This window comes from Malania oleifera, chromosome 10, assembly GCF_029873635.1.
Source record: "Malania oleifera isolate guangnan ecotype guangnan chromosome 10, ASM2987363v1, whole genome shotgun sequence".
NCBI lineage: Eukaryota > Viridiplantae > Streptophyta > Magnoliopsida > Santalales > Ximeniaceae > Malania > Malania oleifera.
In genome coordinates this window covers 90,998,058-91,012,477 of record NC_080426.1, presented here as the reverse complement: position 1 = coordinate 91,012,477, position 14,420 = coordinate 90,998,058, and the positions used below count along the sequence as shown (strand labels likewise).

The 14,420-nt window shown below is 38.7% G+C and overlaps 1 protein-coding gene across 3 annotated transcripts in view; it reads left to right on the top strand.

Annotated features, from left to right (window-relative positions):
* Positions 1-14,420, top strand: part of LOC131165358 (prefoldin subunit 1) — a 36,194-nt gene that overhangs the window by 9,866 nt on the left and 11,908 nt on the right. The window contains exons 3-5 of one of the 3 annotated variants that reach the window (XM_058123072.1): positions 6,067-6,172; positions 6,370-6,376; positions 6,534-6,618. In XM_058123072.1, the coding sequence (XP_057979055.1) occupies positions 6,067-6,172; positions 6,370-6,376; positions 6,534-6,618 (198 nt within the window). Of the gene's footprint in view, positions 1-6,066; positions 6,173-6,369; positions 6,619-14,420 lie in introns of all 3 variants that reach the window. The other 2 variants (XR_009139550.1, XR_009139551.1) reach the window with 2 other exon arrangements.

Below are 14,420 nucleotides of genomic sequence, written 5' to 3'. Positions count from 1 at the left end.
TTGGAAGGTGCATCTAGTGTACTGAGGTGTAACGGCTGTTACGGCCCTTAATGGCAGCGTAACGCCTGTTACGGCCTGTTATGGAAGTGTAACGGCTGTTACAACCGTGAATTTTCTCCATATGGCTATATGGTTCAAAATGGTATCACTACCTTGATTTTCCTTTACGTAAAGGCTGTTATGCTACATAATGGTTTTTATTTAAAACCATGGTCTTATAAATGCCAAAGTTTCCAACAAGACCTCCGTTATGAAATTCAAAGATAATTACCTCTATTAGAAAAGCTTGTGGACTCTACAAATGTTTCTCCTTGGAAAGAAGACCATCAAGCACTAGAAATTGCTTAGAAGGTACCTTTGCTCATTCTTCACATATCTTGTTGCAATCATCATCTAGCTTGTACAGATCTTTTAACGCTTCAAGTGGTGAAATGCTTGGTGGTTAGCATCCTCGCTTGCAGCTCAAAGGATCAACAACAATATTTTGAACTCCATATTTATGCATAAAAGAAAAAGCTAGAAGTTTGAAGAAATTTAACCCCTAGGGCATAGCTATTAAGAAACTTCAATGCTTCATGATCAGAAAAGAGAAAGATGGAGGAAGAAGTGAAGGCAAAGAGGAAAGGTAAGGAGGTAATGCTTCTAGACAATCACATTGAGAGTCTGATGGTGTTTGAAGAAGAATCATTTTCTTCATATGATTTTGAGGAGGAGGAGTTACTTATTGAGAATTTTAGGAGAATGGGTGGGGGAGAAAATAACAAGGAAGTAGAGGCGGGGAGGCACAAAGATAGGGAGGGAATTGGTGGTGATATTACAGAGCCTCCACAATCTGAAAAGTCTTGGATGGATTCTGTTCAAGGAGCTTAGAGCTCAGATGTGGCTTCAATTCTAGAACGTAACAACTTATCCACACCAAAAAACATTTCTACCAGCTCAGAAGAGCTTTGTTCTAGCCATTTAGCTTTGGCCAAAAACCTTGAAAGGGATTTTTCAAGAGCAAGACAGGAATACAATGACACACCTGAAGGTAAACCTTCGTTATGGGGAAGCCTAGTACCATAAGTCTTTTGGGGATGGGAGAGACAACAAGGATGCCCAGGTTCTTGTAAACGATTTAGGTCTTAAGCTAGTGTGGCCAGGTGGGGAGGAGTTTAGTACTTGTTTGGAGGGGGCTGGGGAGAGAAGAAAAAGCAAAAAACTGATTAGGAAATTGGGTAGATTAGTGTCCTCAATTAATTATGATAAAGGAGGAAGGGCCTCAGGGGTCTTAGCTAGTGCTAAATGAAGATCCTTTCTTGGAATGTTAAGGGTTTAGGGGGGTTGGGTAAGAGGAGGATAGTTAGAGATTTGATTAGCAGAATTGGCCCTGATATTTTATTTTTCCAGGAAACCAAATTGGAGGACATTAGCCATAAATTTTTTTTAGAAGTATTTGGGATTTGAGGTCTAGGGAGTGGGTGGTTATTCTTCTTTTGGGGCCTTAGGCTGTCAATTAGCTGCCTAGGACACAAGTTTGTTTGTCAAAGGACTGTTTAGTAGGTTCTTTTTCCTTGTCTGTCTTATTAGATGGTAAGGGAGCTGGGGAGTGGTGGTTTACTTCTGTGTACGACCCTACTATTTTTCCTCATTGGAATAGTATTTCTGAAGAGGTGGCTAGTTTGTTTGGTCTTTGTAACCTACGGTGGGTGGTCGGAGGTGATTTTAATGTTGTCTATAATACGAGGGAGAGGTTGAGTGTTTGTAGGGTGAATAGTGGGATGTGAAGATTCGATAATTTTATTTGTGATTGTAGTCTCTGAGATGTTCCCTTAAATAATGGTAGTTTTACTTGGGTGGACTCGAGGGATAGAGCTTGCTCTTGCATTGGTATATTTCTCTTTACAGATGTTTGGGAAGAATTGTTTTCAAACATTGTAGAAGAGGTGCTGGTCAGACCTACCTCTGATCATAGCCCTATTTTCCTAGATTCTAATGCCATTCAATGGGACACATTCCCTTTAGATTTGAGAATGTGGTTGGCTCATTTGTCTTTCCGGGAAAGAATTTGGGAATTGTTGAAGGAGGGCCAAATTCTGGGGTGGGCTGGTTTTAGGGTGATGAAGAAGCTGAATTTTGTTAAAGATAGGCTTAAGGTGTGGAACCAGAGGTGTTTGGGAATATTGGGGATCAGAAGGATAACATTTTGAATGCTAGGGTTAGATTAGAGGAGTGTGGTTTATTAGGAGAGGGTTTGTGTAATGAGTTGGAATTGCTTTTGTTTAGAGAAGAAAGAAGTTGGCATCAGGAATCTAGTGTACTTTGGGCTAAAGATGGGCATTGTAATACTGGATTATAGAGTTGCTAATGGGAGGAGAAGGAAGTGTTTGATTTAAGAATTGGAATTGGATTCAGGAATGATGGTGAGGGATCAGTCACAGATTGAGGAAGGGATTGGTAATTTTTTAATATCCCTTTATTCTGAGGATTGCGGGAATAGGTTGGTGGTGGAGGGCTTGATTGGGAATCCAAAAGGGAAGAGTCTGCTAATTGGCTTGAAAGGCTGTTTGCATTTGAAGAGAGAAGAAAGGCAGTGATGGAGATTTATAGGGATAAAGCTCCAGTTCCAGATGGTGTTGGGGATAGGATTCGCTTTTGGGAAGATATTTGGGTGGGTGAGACTGTGTTGGAATACCTTGTGCCTCGACTGTATAGTCTGCAAGGGCATTGTGGAATAATTTGTTTTCCTGCAGTGGTGAGGATTGGGTGGCTCCAAAGACTAATGATTTCATATCGGTACAGTTTTGGGGTTTCAGAAGGAAGAGAAAAAGTAGGGTTTTGGTTTTGTTTTGTTTTTGCTATATTGTGGACTCTTTTGCTTGAAAGGAATGCTAGGATATTCAGAGATTAGAAGACTCCTGCACATTTGATTTGGGAGAAAGTTTCATTTTAGGCTTATTCTTTTGGGGTTTTTAAAGAATCTCGCTGTCTGACATCCAAAGGGATTGGAAGGCAGCATTGATGTAAATACTTTGTTTCTTTTTTCCTTTTGATTTTGCTGTGGAGGAGAATGGCTTGTCCTTTTTCCCGTAAATTTTTTTCTTTTCTTGCATCAATGAAGTTTTCGTTATCTAAAAAATAATCAGAAAAGAGAACAAATGGCTTAGGACACAGATACTGACTCTAATGATCCAAAGCATGAACAATGTCATAAATTTCTTTGTCATAAATAGAATATTTTATCCAAGAGTCACTAACCTTTTCAATATTAAAAGCAACAGGTTTCACTCCTTGGCTAAGGACTACACCAATTACCACGTTAGAAGTATTCCATTCAACCTTAAAGACTTGGTTAAATCAAGTAGACAAAGAACTAGGTGTATTTGTCACCTTCGCATAATGAGTTCTAAATTCTTCTTGAATTCACTGTCCACTTGAAATTGCCTCTTTTCAAGCATTCAGTGATCAGAGTGATAATGGTTGTGAAATCCTTAATGAAATGGTGATAAAAAGATGCAAGGCCTTCGAAACTCTAAATATCATGGAGTGATTGCAGGGTATGCCAGGTCGGAATTCCTTCAATCTTGTTAGGATCCATCTACACTTCTTCGTTGGAAATTATGTAGCCTAAGACAACTTGGCTATTAGTGTAGAAGTGGCACTTCTTCAAGTTAGCATACAACTTCTGATCTCTTAAGGTCTGAAACACTGCTCACAAATGGTCAAGATGCTCCTTCTCGCCTTTGCTGTACACAAGTGTGTCACCAAAATGGACAAAAATAGATATTCCAATAAATGGTTTAAATACATCATTCATCTATTGCATTAAAGTACTGGAGCATCAGAAAGGCCAAATGGTATAAACATCCATTCAAGAAAGACCATCCCTTGTTTTGAAGGCTATCTTCGTTCATCTCTGAGTCTTATTCTGATTTGATGATGAGTCTGATGACGACTTCTAAGATCAATTTTTGAAAAAGCTGTAGGGTCATGTAGCTGATCTAATAAATCATCTAAGGCGAGGAATAAGAAATCAGTAACCAATAAAAATCTAGTTCATTTCTAGCACACATGTGCCATAATCCATTCATTTTGGGCATAAGAAGTGCTTACTGCACATGGATTTGACTTTCTCTCACAAAGCCCTTTGCCATGTGCTCATCTACTCATTTATGCAATTTTTCATGCTCTTTTAAACTCATTCTATGGGCTGCCTTGCTGGGAAGCATAGAACTAGGAATAAAATCAATGCAATGCTGAATGTCTCACATCGGAGGGAGACTGGAGGTATATCTTCATGAGCTACGTCGTATAACTCATTGCGTAAAGGTTGCACTTCTGGCAGCTCACTTTTGCATTTTGTTCAAAAGAACAAGAGCATATGCCATCCCTAAAACTACCTAAAAACTTTTCTAAATTAGAACAAGTAATCAAACTAATTTCGCCCACTTTTAAATGGCAATGATCTCTGGTTTAGGATCCACGACAATCTTCACACCATCTTTCACAAAAGAAAATGTATTTTATAATTATTGTGATGAGCTCTCCTATCATATTGCCATGGATGGCCAACCAACAAATCACCTACTTCCATAGGCATAACATCACACAATCATCATTGCATTTCTTACCAAATTGAAAACAAAACAAGACACTTTTTGCTCACCTTTACTTTGTGTCCTTTATTCTGCCACCTCAATTTGTAAGGATGAGGATCTGCCTCTGTTTCGAGCTGCAATTTTCTATCATTTTTGTGGATACAACATTAGCACAAGCTTCACTATCAATAATAACCTCACAAACCTTCCCATTAAAACTGCATATCTGTGCAAAAAATGTTACAACTAACCCAATCTTCATCCCTTTCATGGGCAGCCCTCAAACTCCTTTGAATGACGAGAAAATATCCTTGGTCAGCATATGTTTCTGCAAGTTTCCTTTCATCATTAGAAGTCCAGTAAGGCTGAACCATTTCATTGATCTTCCCTTTCATCAAACCCAAATAGCGAGCTTTTGTTTGTTCTTCAAATTCAACCATGTCACACTTCAACTAAGCTACTCAAATTTCATTGTGTACTTCTCTATGGATAGATCTCTCTGCTTTAGATTATTGGAAAAGTTTCTTGCCTATAGTGTTTTGGCAAGATTCTCTTGTTTAGATCCCTTTTCATTTTTCTCTTTTGACTTGATCTTGCTTCTTCTTTTAGAAACTCTGTCCTTGAGATTTTCCCTCCATAAAGAAGCATAGTTTATGGGTTTTACGGCAATCAGCTTCTCTTTGTACTCATCCAATTAGTCCTTGAAATCAAAGGCCCTCTCAATAGTTTGAAGCCAATCAACAGAATCATCACTTTGTATTCTTCCTTCAATTTCTGGAATGTTTCTTTCGCATCAAAGTCTCTAGGAACTTTCGATTCCCTTGTGTACCATGATGAGGAGAAGAACCAACACTTGAATCATGATTTGGAATAGGATAGAAAGGATTAACATCACCATCATCATTGCTGGAACCACTTTCATAATTATTTTCATCACCAAAATGATTTTCATAGCGTTCAACGTGCCGCTGGAGTTCCTGGATTTTTTTTCTCATCTCCTACATCTCAAAATTGCAAATCTCTCTTATGCTGTTCTAGCACACAACGGCCAAAAACAGCCATTAGGACCTTGGCCCTGATACCAACTGATAATGGGTTGCTTGAAATTAGGAAACTCACCGTTTGACGGAGTTCACCAAAGAGATGCAGAGCAAGGATACACTCTGGTGATATAGATAGTTCACTGGAGATACATAGTTTAAAAGCAAAGGATAGAGAATTCAGAGAAATACAGAGCAAGGATACATACCACTCAAAGGAATAAAAAAAATTGGGGTGGGGGGAGGGGCATGTTGGGGTGTGCAGGGTATGATTTTGTGACTTTTTAATTGTTATAATATATCTTAGAATTTTTGAGTAATGATTCGGTACTACTTTTAGTTCTAGAGGTAATGTTAATGTTGATGAATTTATTTCTACCATTTGAAGGATTATGTGCTGAACATTTTATTGTATTTCAATTGAAATAAGTGAATCCCTTGGTTTTCAGGTACAAAATCAGATGCGAAACAAAGAAGGAGAAAGGAAGCGCGCATTCTTAACCTTGGAGGAACTGCGACAGTTGCCTGATGATACAAACACATACAAATCTATTGGTATGAAATTAAAGCCAAAACATGGTAGTGGCATATGGTGCCAGCACTTTAATCATCTTTCTTTATGTTTATAGTCAGCATCATTTGTTTAAGAAAACATATTCCCATCTTCATGGCATTTAAGTTTATTGTTGTCATATGTCTAACCATGTATCCATTTGACACTTTTTTTTTTTTTTTTGTTTTTTCCCATGCAGGGAGAACGTGAGTTCTGGCTAAATAATCTGTGCATGCAATTTAATGAATCATAGTTTATGAAGTGTGAGGAATGTGTGCATGTGCATGTGTGCATGAGTGTTACATAATCCGTTGAAATTTCTTACATCAAAGTTTCAATTCTTTCCCTCAAACTGTTGGGCAGGTTTGTTTTAGAACCCAGGTCTGTGTTAATGAATGAACAGGAACAAAAGTTCAAGGACAGTGAGGCAGCCATCACTGCATTACAGGTTTCTTTCTTTCTTTATTTTCTGTTTTCATCTTCTGCATGGTATCACACATCATCATGCAAATTGAAGTTATGATACACAATCATGCCTTAGAAGTTTTTTTTGAGTAAAAAAGCATTTTAGTCACTTAAAAGTTTGGATGTCGATTTGATTGCCTTAATTTCAATTGTGATGTCAATGCATCCAATTTGGGATGTTATTTTATGCAGTCAGCACCATAGTTATCAGAAAGGGCAAAAGACACTCATTGACTCACCTCCCTTGAGGTTTGGCAAAAAGACAGAGACCTCCCTTGAGGTTTCGAAAATCGCAGAGATCATCCTTGAGGTTTGCCAAAAATGATACAAACCTCCCCTGAGGTTTCAAAAATGCCACAGACCTCCTCTGAGGTTTGCCAAAAAGACATAGTCTTCCCCTAAAAAACCTTGTCTTTTTTATAAAATACAAGGAGAGGTTTGTGTCTTTTTGACAAACCTCAGGAGAGGTCCCTGGGATTTTTGAAACCTCAGGAGAGGTCCCTGGAATTTTTGAAACCTTAGGGGAGGTCATTGACTTTTTGTCAAACCTTAAGGGAGGTTAGTGTCTTTTACCCTACTAGAAAACACTAACACCCTAGTGGACCATGTATTAGTTTGAACATTCCGAAACATGGTACATTTTCATTTCGGAATGCTAAATCTAATGATCCAAAGTTTTAATTCAATATTTTTCACATAACTTTTTGTAAGTTAAAAGCCAGGATTATCATATTTTATTTCTGTTTTTGTCATTATTAATCTATTTCACAACAGAAAAATCTCTTCTATATTTAGAAACACCTCAACATCCTCTCTAAAATACACAAGTGCCATTACACTTTTTTTCACCAATATATCTATTTAAGTATACCCCCAACATTCCAAATTTTAGGGCATGTACGATCCCATCCCTGTTCCTCGAATCTGAATATTCCAAGTTCCAGGTAATATTGGTCAGTTCACACGTTGCAAAAATGCTATTAATTACTCTCATTTTTCATTTTAAATTGCCCCACTGCCCTCAATTTTATTCATTTATTATGTTTTCAAACAAAAAAGAAAAAAAAAGGGAACAAAGAAGAGAGGCAAACTCAGAGCCCTACCTGTAGGTCTTACCATCATACATCTTTTTTAAAGAGAGCTTTTGAGAAGGAAAATTGATCGAGGGAGACAATGTTTAGATGAGCCAGATCTGGCATTATGCTCCTCCTCATCATCATCTTCTGTTTCTTTGTTTTTTGTTTTTTTTCCTTTTGGAAGCAGCCCACATGATATGTCACAGAATACAGAGAGAGGTTGGGCAACAGAGAGAGAAGCAAACTTTTTTTGTTTTGTTTTGTTTTTGTTTTTGTTTTGTTTTTTGGGATGGGTTGGGGGGGGGGGGGGTGGCGAGGGAGGTGTTGAACCCTTGAACCCCATTGTTGCAAGCGGCAGCGCCCATCTCTGGCAATGGAGCTGAGTCCGTCCCATTTCTGGTAGACTCAACTTTTCTGCTTGCAATCACAAGCACAATTGCCATGGATGACATCCTCCATCATTGACAATGAACTCCCTTCTTTAATTGCTGCATGAGACCAACAGATTACTATTGATGCAACCATCTTGACTACCATCAACACCAACCCACCTACCGAGAGACTTGGAAACTAAAGGGTAGATCTTGGAGCTTTCCCCTTCCCTTTTTTAAATGCTAGAAGAAGGAATACAGATTTGAAAAAGAAAAAAAATGAAAAATAGAGGTAAAAAAAATTCCGTGCATGTGAGGGACAAATGATGTTACAGATAATTGGAGGTTAACGTTGCAAAAATTGAGAACAAGGGGACCGAACTGATAAATGGTATGAAACTTTTGAATGATCAAACACTTTGGTTTTTATGTGATACTTTTTGTTAATAATTTACGGAAAGCTGCTTATTATTTTGGTTTTTTTTTTTTTAAAATTAAATTTACATTAATGTACTCCTAGAATAAGATTCCTTGGAATTCTATATTCAGGCATTGAATGCACATCTCAAGGGAATATTTTTGTTTGATTTACTTTCTAGGATGCTGAGGAATCTACATAGGATGCCCTTCTTTGTTTGGTTCAGGGTAAAATGAGTATTTAACTTGATTACCAAAATACCTCCAAACTTGTCTTGATGATAATGCGAGATAAATATTCATATTTTCATAAGTAATATGTTGATAACGTATCTCCTAAATATTCTAACCATTATAAATAATCATCTTTTTTTTCTCTCTCTCTTAATAGCAAAAGAAATTCATTAATAGGAAGAGAATTTACGAGGAGGAGAAAAGACTTCTCCCAAAAAAATATGGAGCAAACCAGAGAAAAACTAAAACATCAAAACAAAAATCAAACTAATCAATTCCTATTTAAATCCTGGAAGCTAGCTTTTCTTAAAATTCCAAACCTGATACACCATAAAGAAGTCAAGAACTGAATCTTTTCCCACACCAAATATGAATACAACTTCATCCTGGAAAAAATCTGCACGTTACGTTCAAACCAAAGGCCCCATAAAACTGCATACTTACTGCACTTCCATAGAGCTGCCCTTTCGTTCCTTCTTCCAAAGCCCGCAAAATAAGTGATTAACAAATCTTCCATTGAATAAGGGCAGGCCCAACTCTCTTCCATAACACAATTTATTCCAAATCCTCCATACAAAATTACAAAGCAAAAAGAGGTGAGAGGCTGTTTTGGAACTCCTATAACAGAGCACGCAAACATCTGGAGAGAGAGCCTTCAAAGGTCTCCTAATCTGTAACAAGTTATTGTATTAATTTTGTTCAGCGCAACCAACCAAATAAACGCTTTAATTTTTGGGGGAATTTTAACCTTCCAAATAACTGAATAAAGAGTAAAAGAATAATTTGAATGGGTCAAAAATTCGAAGAATGATTTACAAGAAAACACCTCTGAATGATCCATACGCCAAGAACGAACATCCCTACCCGGGGATGATTTGCAATTGTTCAATACGAACAACAAAGAAGACATCGCCATCTCCCTATCATTCATAGGTCTCGTGAAATGAAGATTCCAAGAGACTAGAAAGCCCCTCCCATTATCCATGAAGAAAGAAATAACTCTATTCAGCTCATAGCACAATCTAAAAAGGCGCTGAAAAGAAATGGAAAAAGAATCGTTTTGAGCCATGAGTCTTTCCAAAAACAAATCCGGGATCCTCTTTCAATACAAATTTAGTGTGAGGGGTAAAAATAGAGTAAATTTGGGAAATAGACCTCCACGGACTTCCCAAAGAACATCTCAAGCTAGCGTTGGTATCCCACCCTTTCTCATCCAATCCAAACTTATTGCGAATAACTGTATGCATAGGGAATTATCTTCCTAGGCAAAGCACCACAACCATTTAGCTAAAAGAGCGGTGTTTTTAGACATGAAGTTGCCAAAACCCAACCCCTCCTCCTTTTTAGACTCACTAACCTCCACCCAGTTTACTAAACGGCCATCATAATTTTCTCAAGCTTTTTCATTACTCCCATTGGAATTCTAAAATTCAAAGGCATACTAGAGAGACAAGCTTGGATAAGCATAATTCTACCGCCAAAAGAGACAAGGGCACCCTTCCAATTGGCTAATCTCTTTGTAATGTTGTCCACTATTGGATTCCAAAAATCCGCCCCTCTAGGATTCTCACCTAGTGGAACCCCTAAATAAGTTAGGGGCCATTCCAATAAACCACACTTCGGTCTGCTGCCAAATCTCTAATCCTCTCATTGGGGACATTTAGGGTTGCTTAACCACTTTTCCCCATATTAATCTTGAGCCCAGAAAACTCTCTGAAAAACATTAAGAATACCCCAAATTCTTCTAAATGAAAGATTATGGTCTTCAAGAAAGAAAATGGTATCATCAGCAAATTGAAGATGAGAGACTAGCACCCCCCTCATTCCCCACACCTAACCCTTTAGCCAACCCTCTATCGACCGCCCTATCCACCATCCTACTTGAAACATCAGCTACAAGTACGAACAAAAAGGGTGATAACCGGTCACCTTGTCTAATGCCTCTTGAAGCAGTAAACCAAGATTTAGGTTCACCATTAACAATAATTGAAAACCACTCATTAGACTTGCAGCCCCTAATCCACCTGCGTCATTGCTCCCCAAAACCCTTCTTCACAAATACCTTATCCAGGAAACTCCAACTCACTCATTCTTAAACTTTCTCAAAATCTACTTTAAAAACAAACTCCTCTTATTCCTACATATGTCCTCCACCACCTCATTATCCATCAGGATAGCATCCATTATTTGGCCCCCCCCCCTCCCAAAAAAACAAAAGCACTCTGGGCTCTAGAAATAGAATAATTGAGCACTGCACTTAACTTATTAGCTAAGACTTTAGTGATAATCTTATACAAACTAGAGACAAGACTAATAGGTTCCCATAAAACTTGTTGAAAACTTTCATCAAATCAGCGGTAAATATCTCCCAACAATTTTGAAAAATGCCAGTTTGAACCCATCTGAACCCGGAGCCTTATCTCTATCCATCCTGAAAACCACCCCCCTCACTTCCTCCTCATCAAAAGGTCTCTCAAGCCAAAGAAATTTATCAACAGAGATAAGATCCCAATCTAAACCCTCAATCATAGGTCATAGGTCTTTTAAGGCTATCCTCTGAATCCAAATTGCAAAAGAAGTCAGTAATAATAGAAGATACCAAACGTTTTTCATTAGTACTCCTCCCATCCCCCAATTCAAGCTCCCTAATCAAATTCTTCCTTTTACTTCCATTGGCTAATCTATGGGAAAAATAGGAATTGCAATCACTGTCTTTCGCCCACTTAAATTTAGTTTTTTATCTCCAACTTCTCATTTCCTGAAAGATCACCCCTTCCAACTCGTTTTTAATAGAGACTCTCACCTCTTCCAACTCGTTTTTAATAGAGACTCTTCTAGCCTCTTCGCTGTCTTACTACATTATCCTCCTTACTATCTAGACCTGCCAAGTTGCTCAAAAGACTAGATTTTTTCTGAGCTTAACATCACCAAACTTCCCTTTATTCCAAACTTTCAGTCTTTCCTTCAGCCTTTTTAACTTCCTCATAAATCTAAACCCATCCCAATCCCTCTCCACATTCTCTCCCCACCAATCCCTAACCAAAGGCTTAAAAGTTGAATGGTTAAGCCACATGTTCTCAAATCTGAAAGGATTAGGACCCTCATGACACCTTACTAGACTCTAGAAAAATAGGGAAGTAATCGGAAGTTGTCCTATGAAGAGCTGTATGAGATAGATTAGGAAACTCATCCTCCCACTCACTGCTAAACAAAAAAATCTTTCCAATCTTCTAGCTATCGCTCTAGCGCTCCACCCCACCCACCCCCCCCCCCCGGTCCCCCCCCCCCCGGGGGAACTGACCAAGTGAAGGAAGCATTTACCAAAGGAAGAGACCTCAACCTGCAATCCCTAATAAAAGAATCAAACTTGAGCATACTCCAGGTAGTTTTACTCCCCCCTTTCTTCTCTCTAGGAAATCTAACTGCATTGAAGTCATCTCCCACGATCCACCTAGGGCAGAAAAAACCAAAAATAGAGCTGAGCTCATCTCAAAATGAAATCCTCAAGGTAGGCTTAGAAGGGCAATAAACTGAAAAACCCGCCATTGACCTCTCTCCCCCCCCCCCCCTCTTCCTGTGCGTGTAAAATCGATTAAAACCGACAAAGAGAAGAAAAAACACATCAAGTTATCCACTTTTGAAATAGAGCGCGAATCCCATAAGTCAAGAATGCCACCAAATGCACCTCTTGAAGGCAAAAATTTCCATTCCCTACAATGCCCAACCCAAATAGTCTTTCATCAATCCCCTATCTATCAATTCCAAATTAGTTTATTGGATAAGTACAATATCGAGGGAGCTTTTTTCCAATACCTCCTAATCAAATTCCTCTTCCTCAAACTTTTTAATCCTCTCACATATCAATTGACTATCTTCATAATCTAACGTGTTTACCACCCTTCCCGATTCCTTTCCCATCCCTATGATTGATCGACGACACCAAGTTATTTAACTCCATCTAGACTTTCTTCTTTCTTCTCTTATACATCCTAGGACTCAAACCCAACCTAACCACTTTACCAACTGGGTCAACCAACTCCAAACCCAAATCTTCGAGGATTTGTTGTGGGTCAAGGCAGTCTCTCTCACCTCCCTTAGACTTAAGGTCAAGACCCTGGTGGCAAAAAGTTATGGAAGAAGGCATAGGTTTAATAAGGATGGGCAGGATGCCTTTACTACTCTTAGATATACAAGGGTCCTCCGAAAGAAGATTTGTTTTCCTAAGTTTCCCATAACATTTACAGTATTCACATGGTCACAATTGCACATAGAAAAATTTGTACTTCCTTGTGCAAGATCTAGCTCAAGTGAAGACTAACACATTCCATTTGCAGCGAACTTGATTTTGGATTCTCCTCCTTTTTAGCCTCACCCTCATCTAGCTCTTCATTGAGATTTTTTAACAACTGAAAAATCCTTCATCCAGGAATTCAGCTCTCATGTGATCAACTAGAAGCTCCTTCTCAGACTCGCACATGCTGCCCATTTCCTCACTGAACACTGAACCCTCTTCCATATCCCCTTCAGCAATCAAGTTCGTCAACTCAGCATGATTTTTTTTTTTTGATAATAAAAGAAGAATTCATTAATAGAATAAGAATATACGATTAGGAGAATAAGACATCTTCTTAACAAAGTCTGGAAAGTCTAGATAAAAAACACAAAGGAACAACCTACAGACAAAAGAAAAAAAGAGAAAAAAACCATCACAAACTAATGCTCCAACACATAGCACCTATTGCGCTGAATATCAGAAAACTCACCCCTTAAAATACCTTTGTCCCACACACCAAAGAGAAGCCAAATAGTGTATCTATCCCAAACCAGCAACTGAGCCAACTTCTTCCCTGGAAAAATGTGCGCATTACTCTCCATCCACAACCCCCAAAAAACTGCAAAAAAATAGCACATCTCTAAAGTGCTGCCCAATCCTTTTTCCTGCCAAATCCAGCAAGTCACTGCTAAAAAATCCTCCACTGTGTTAGAACTCACCCAACATTCGCCTAAAATACCAAATAAATTATTCCAAACACTCCAAGCATAGTCACAATTAATGAACAAATGCGATGATGATTCTGAACTATTAAATCTGAAAGCACAATTCAATGTGATCAGCTGCTGCTATTTCAACTTGCTTGCCAAAATCTGTATCCTCTTTCTCAGCACACTCTTTCATAGGTTCCCCTGAAAGCGGACACTCCTCTGAACTCGGCCTATCCACCTCCTCTCAATTCTCTAGTAAACATTCCTTCCTTTCGTAACCAGGCCTAGTATGTTGCAGTTCTGAATTTAGGCACTCAGCATTTGGGAAATTTCCCTTAATGACTCAATGAAATTCATCTTTCTCTGCTTGGGACAGCCCCTGTGATTGTGCAAGGTAACCATTTTTGGATCCGTCTTTGGCTTAGGGCCTCTGACTACATTGGCAAAGGATGAATACGGCAAGAGTCTGTGGAACATGCTTCTCCTCTCAATGGTTGCCTCTGATATGATGTTCAATCAATCGCAGTCCAAATACCTCTAGCCAACTCTCGTAGTAGAAAGTGCATCATTGGTTGGCCAAAAAACAGCAAGGATTTGAGCAGGGCTCTCCACCCATTCTTTATGATCACCCTCCAGAATGCGGACAGCAGATAGAAACTTGCTGCTGCCTTTCTCCAGGCATATGTATCTACCCCTTGCATTTT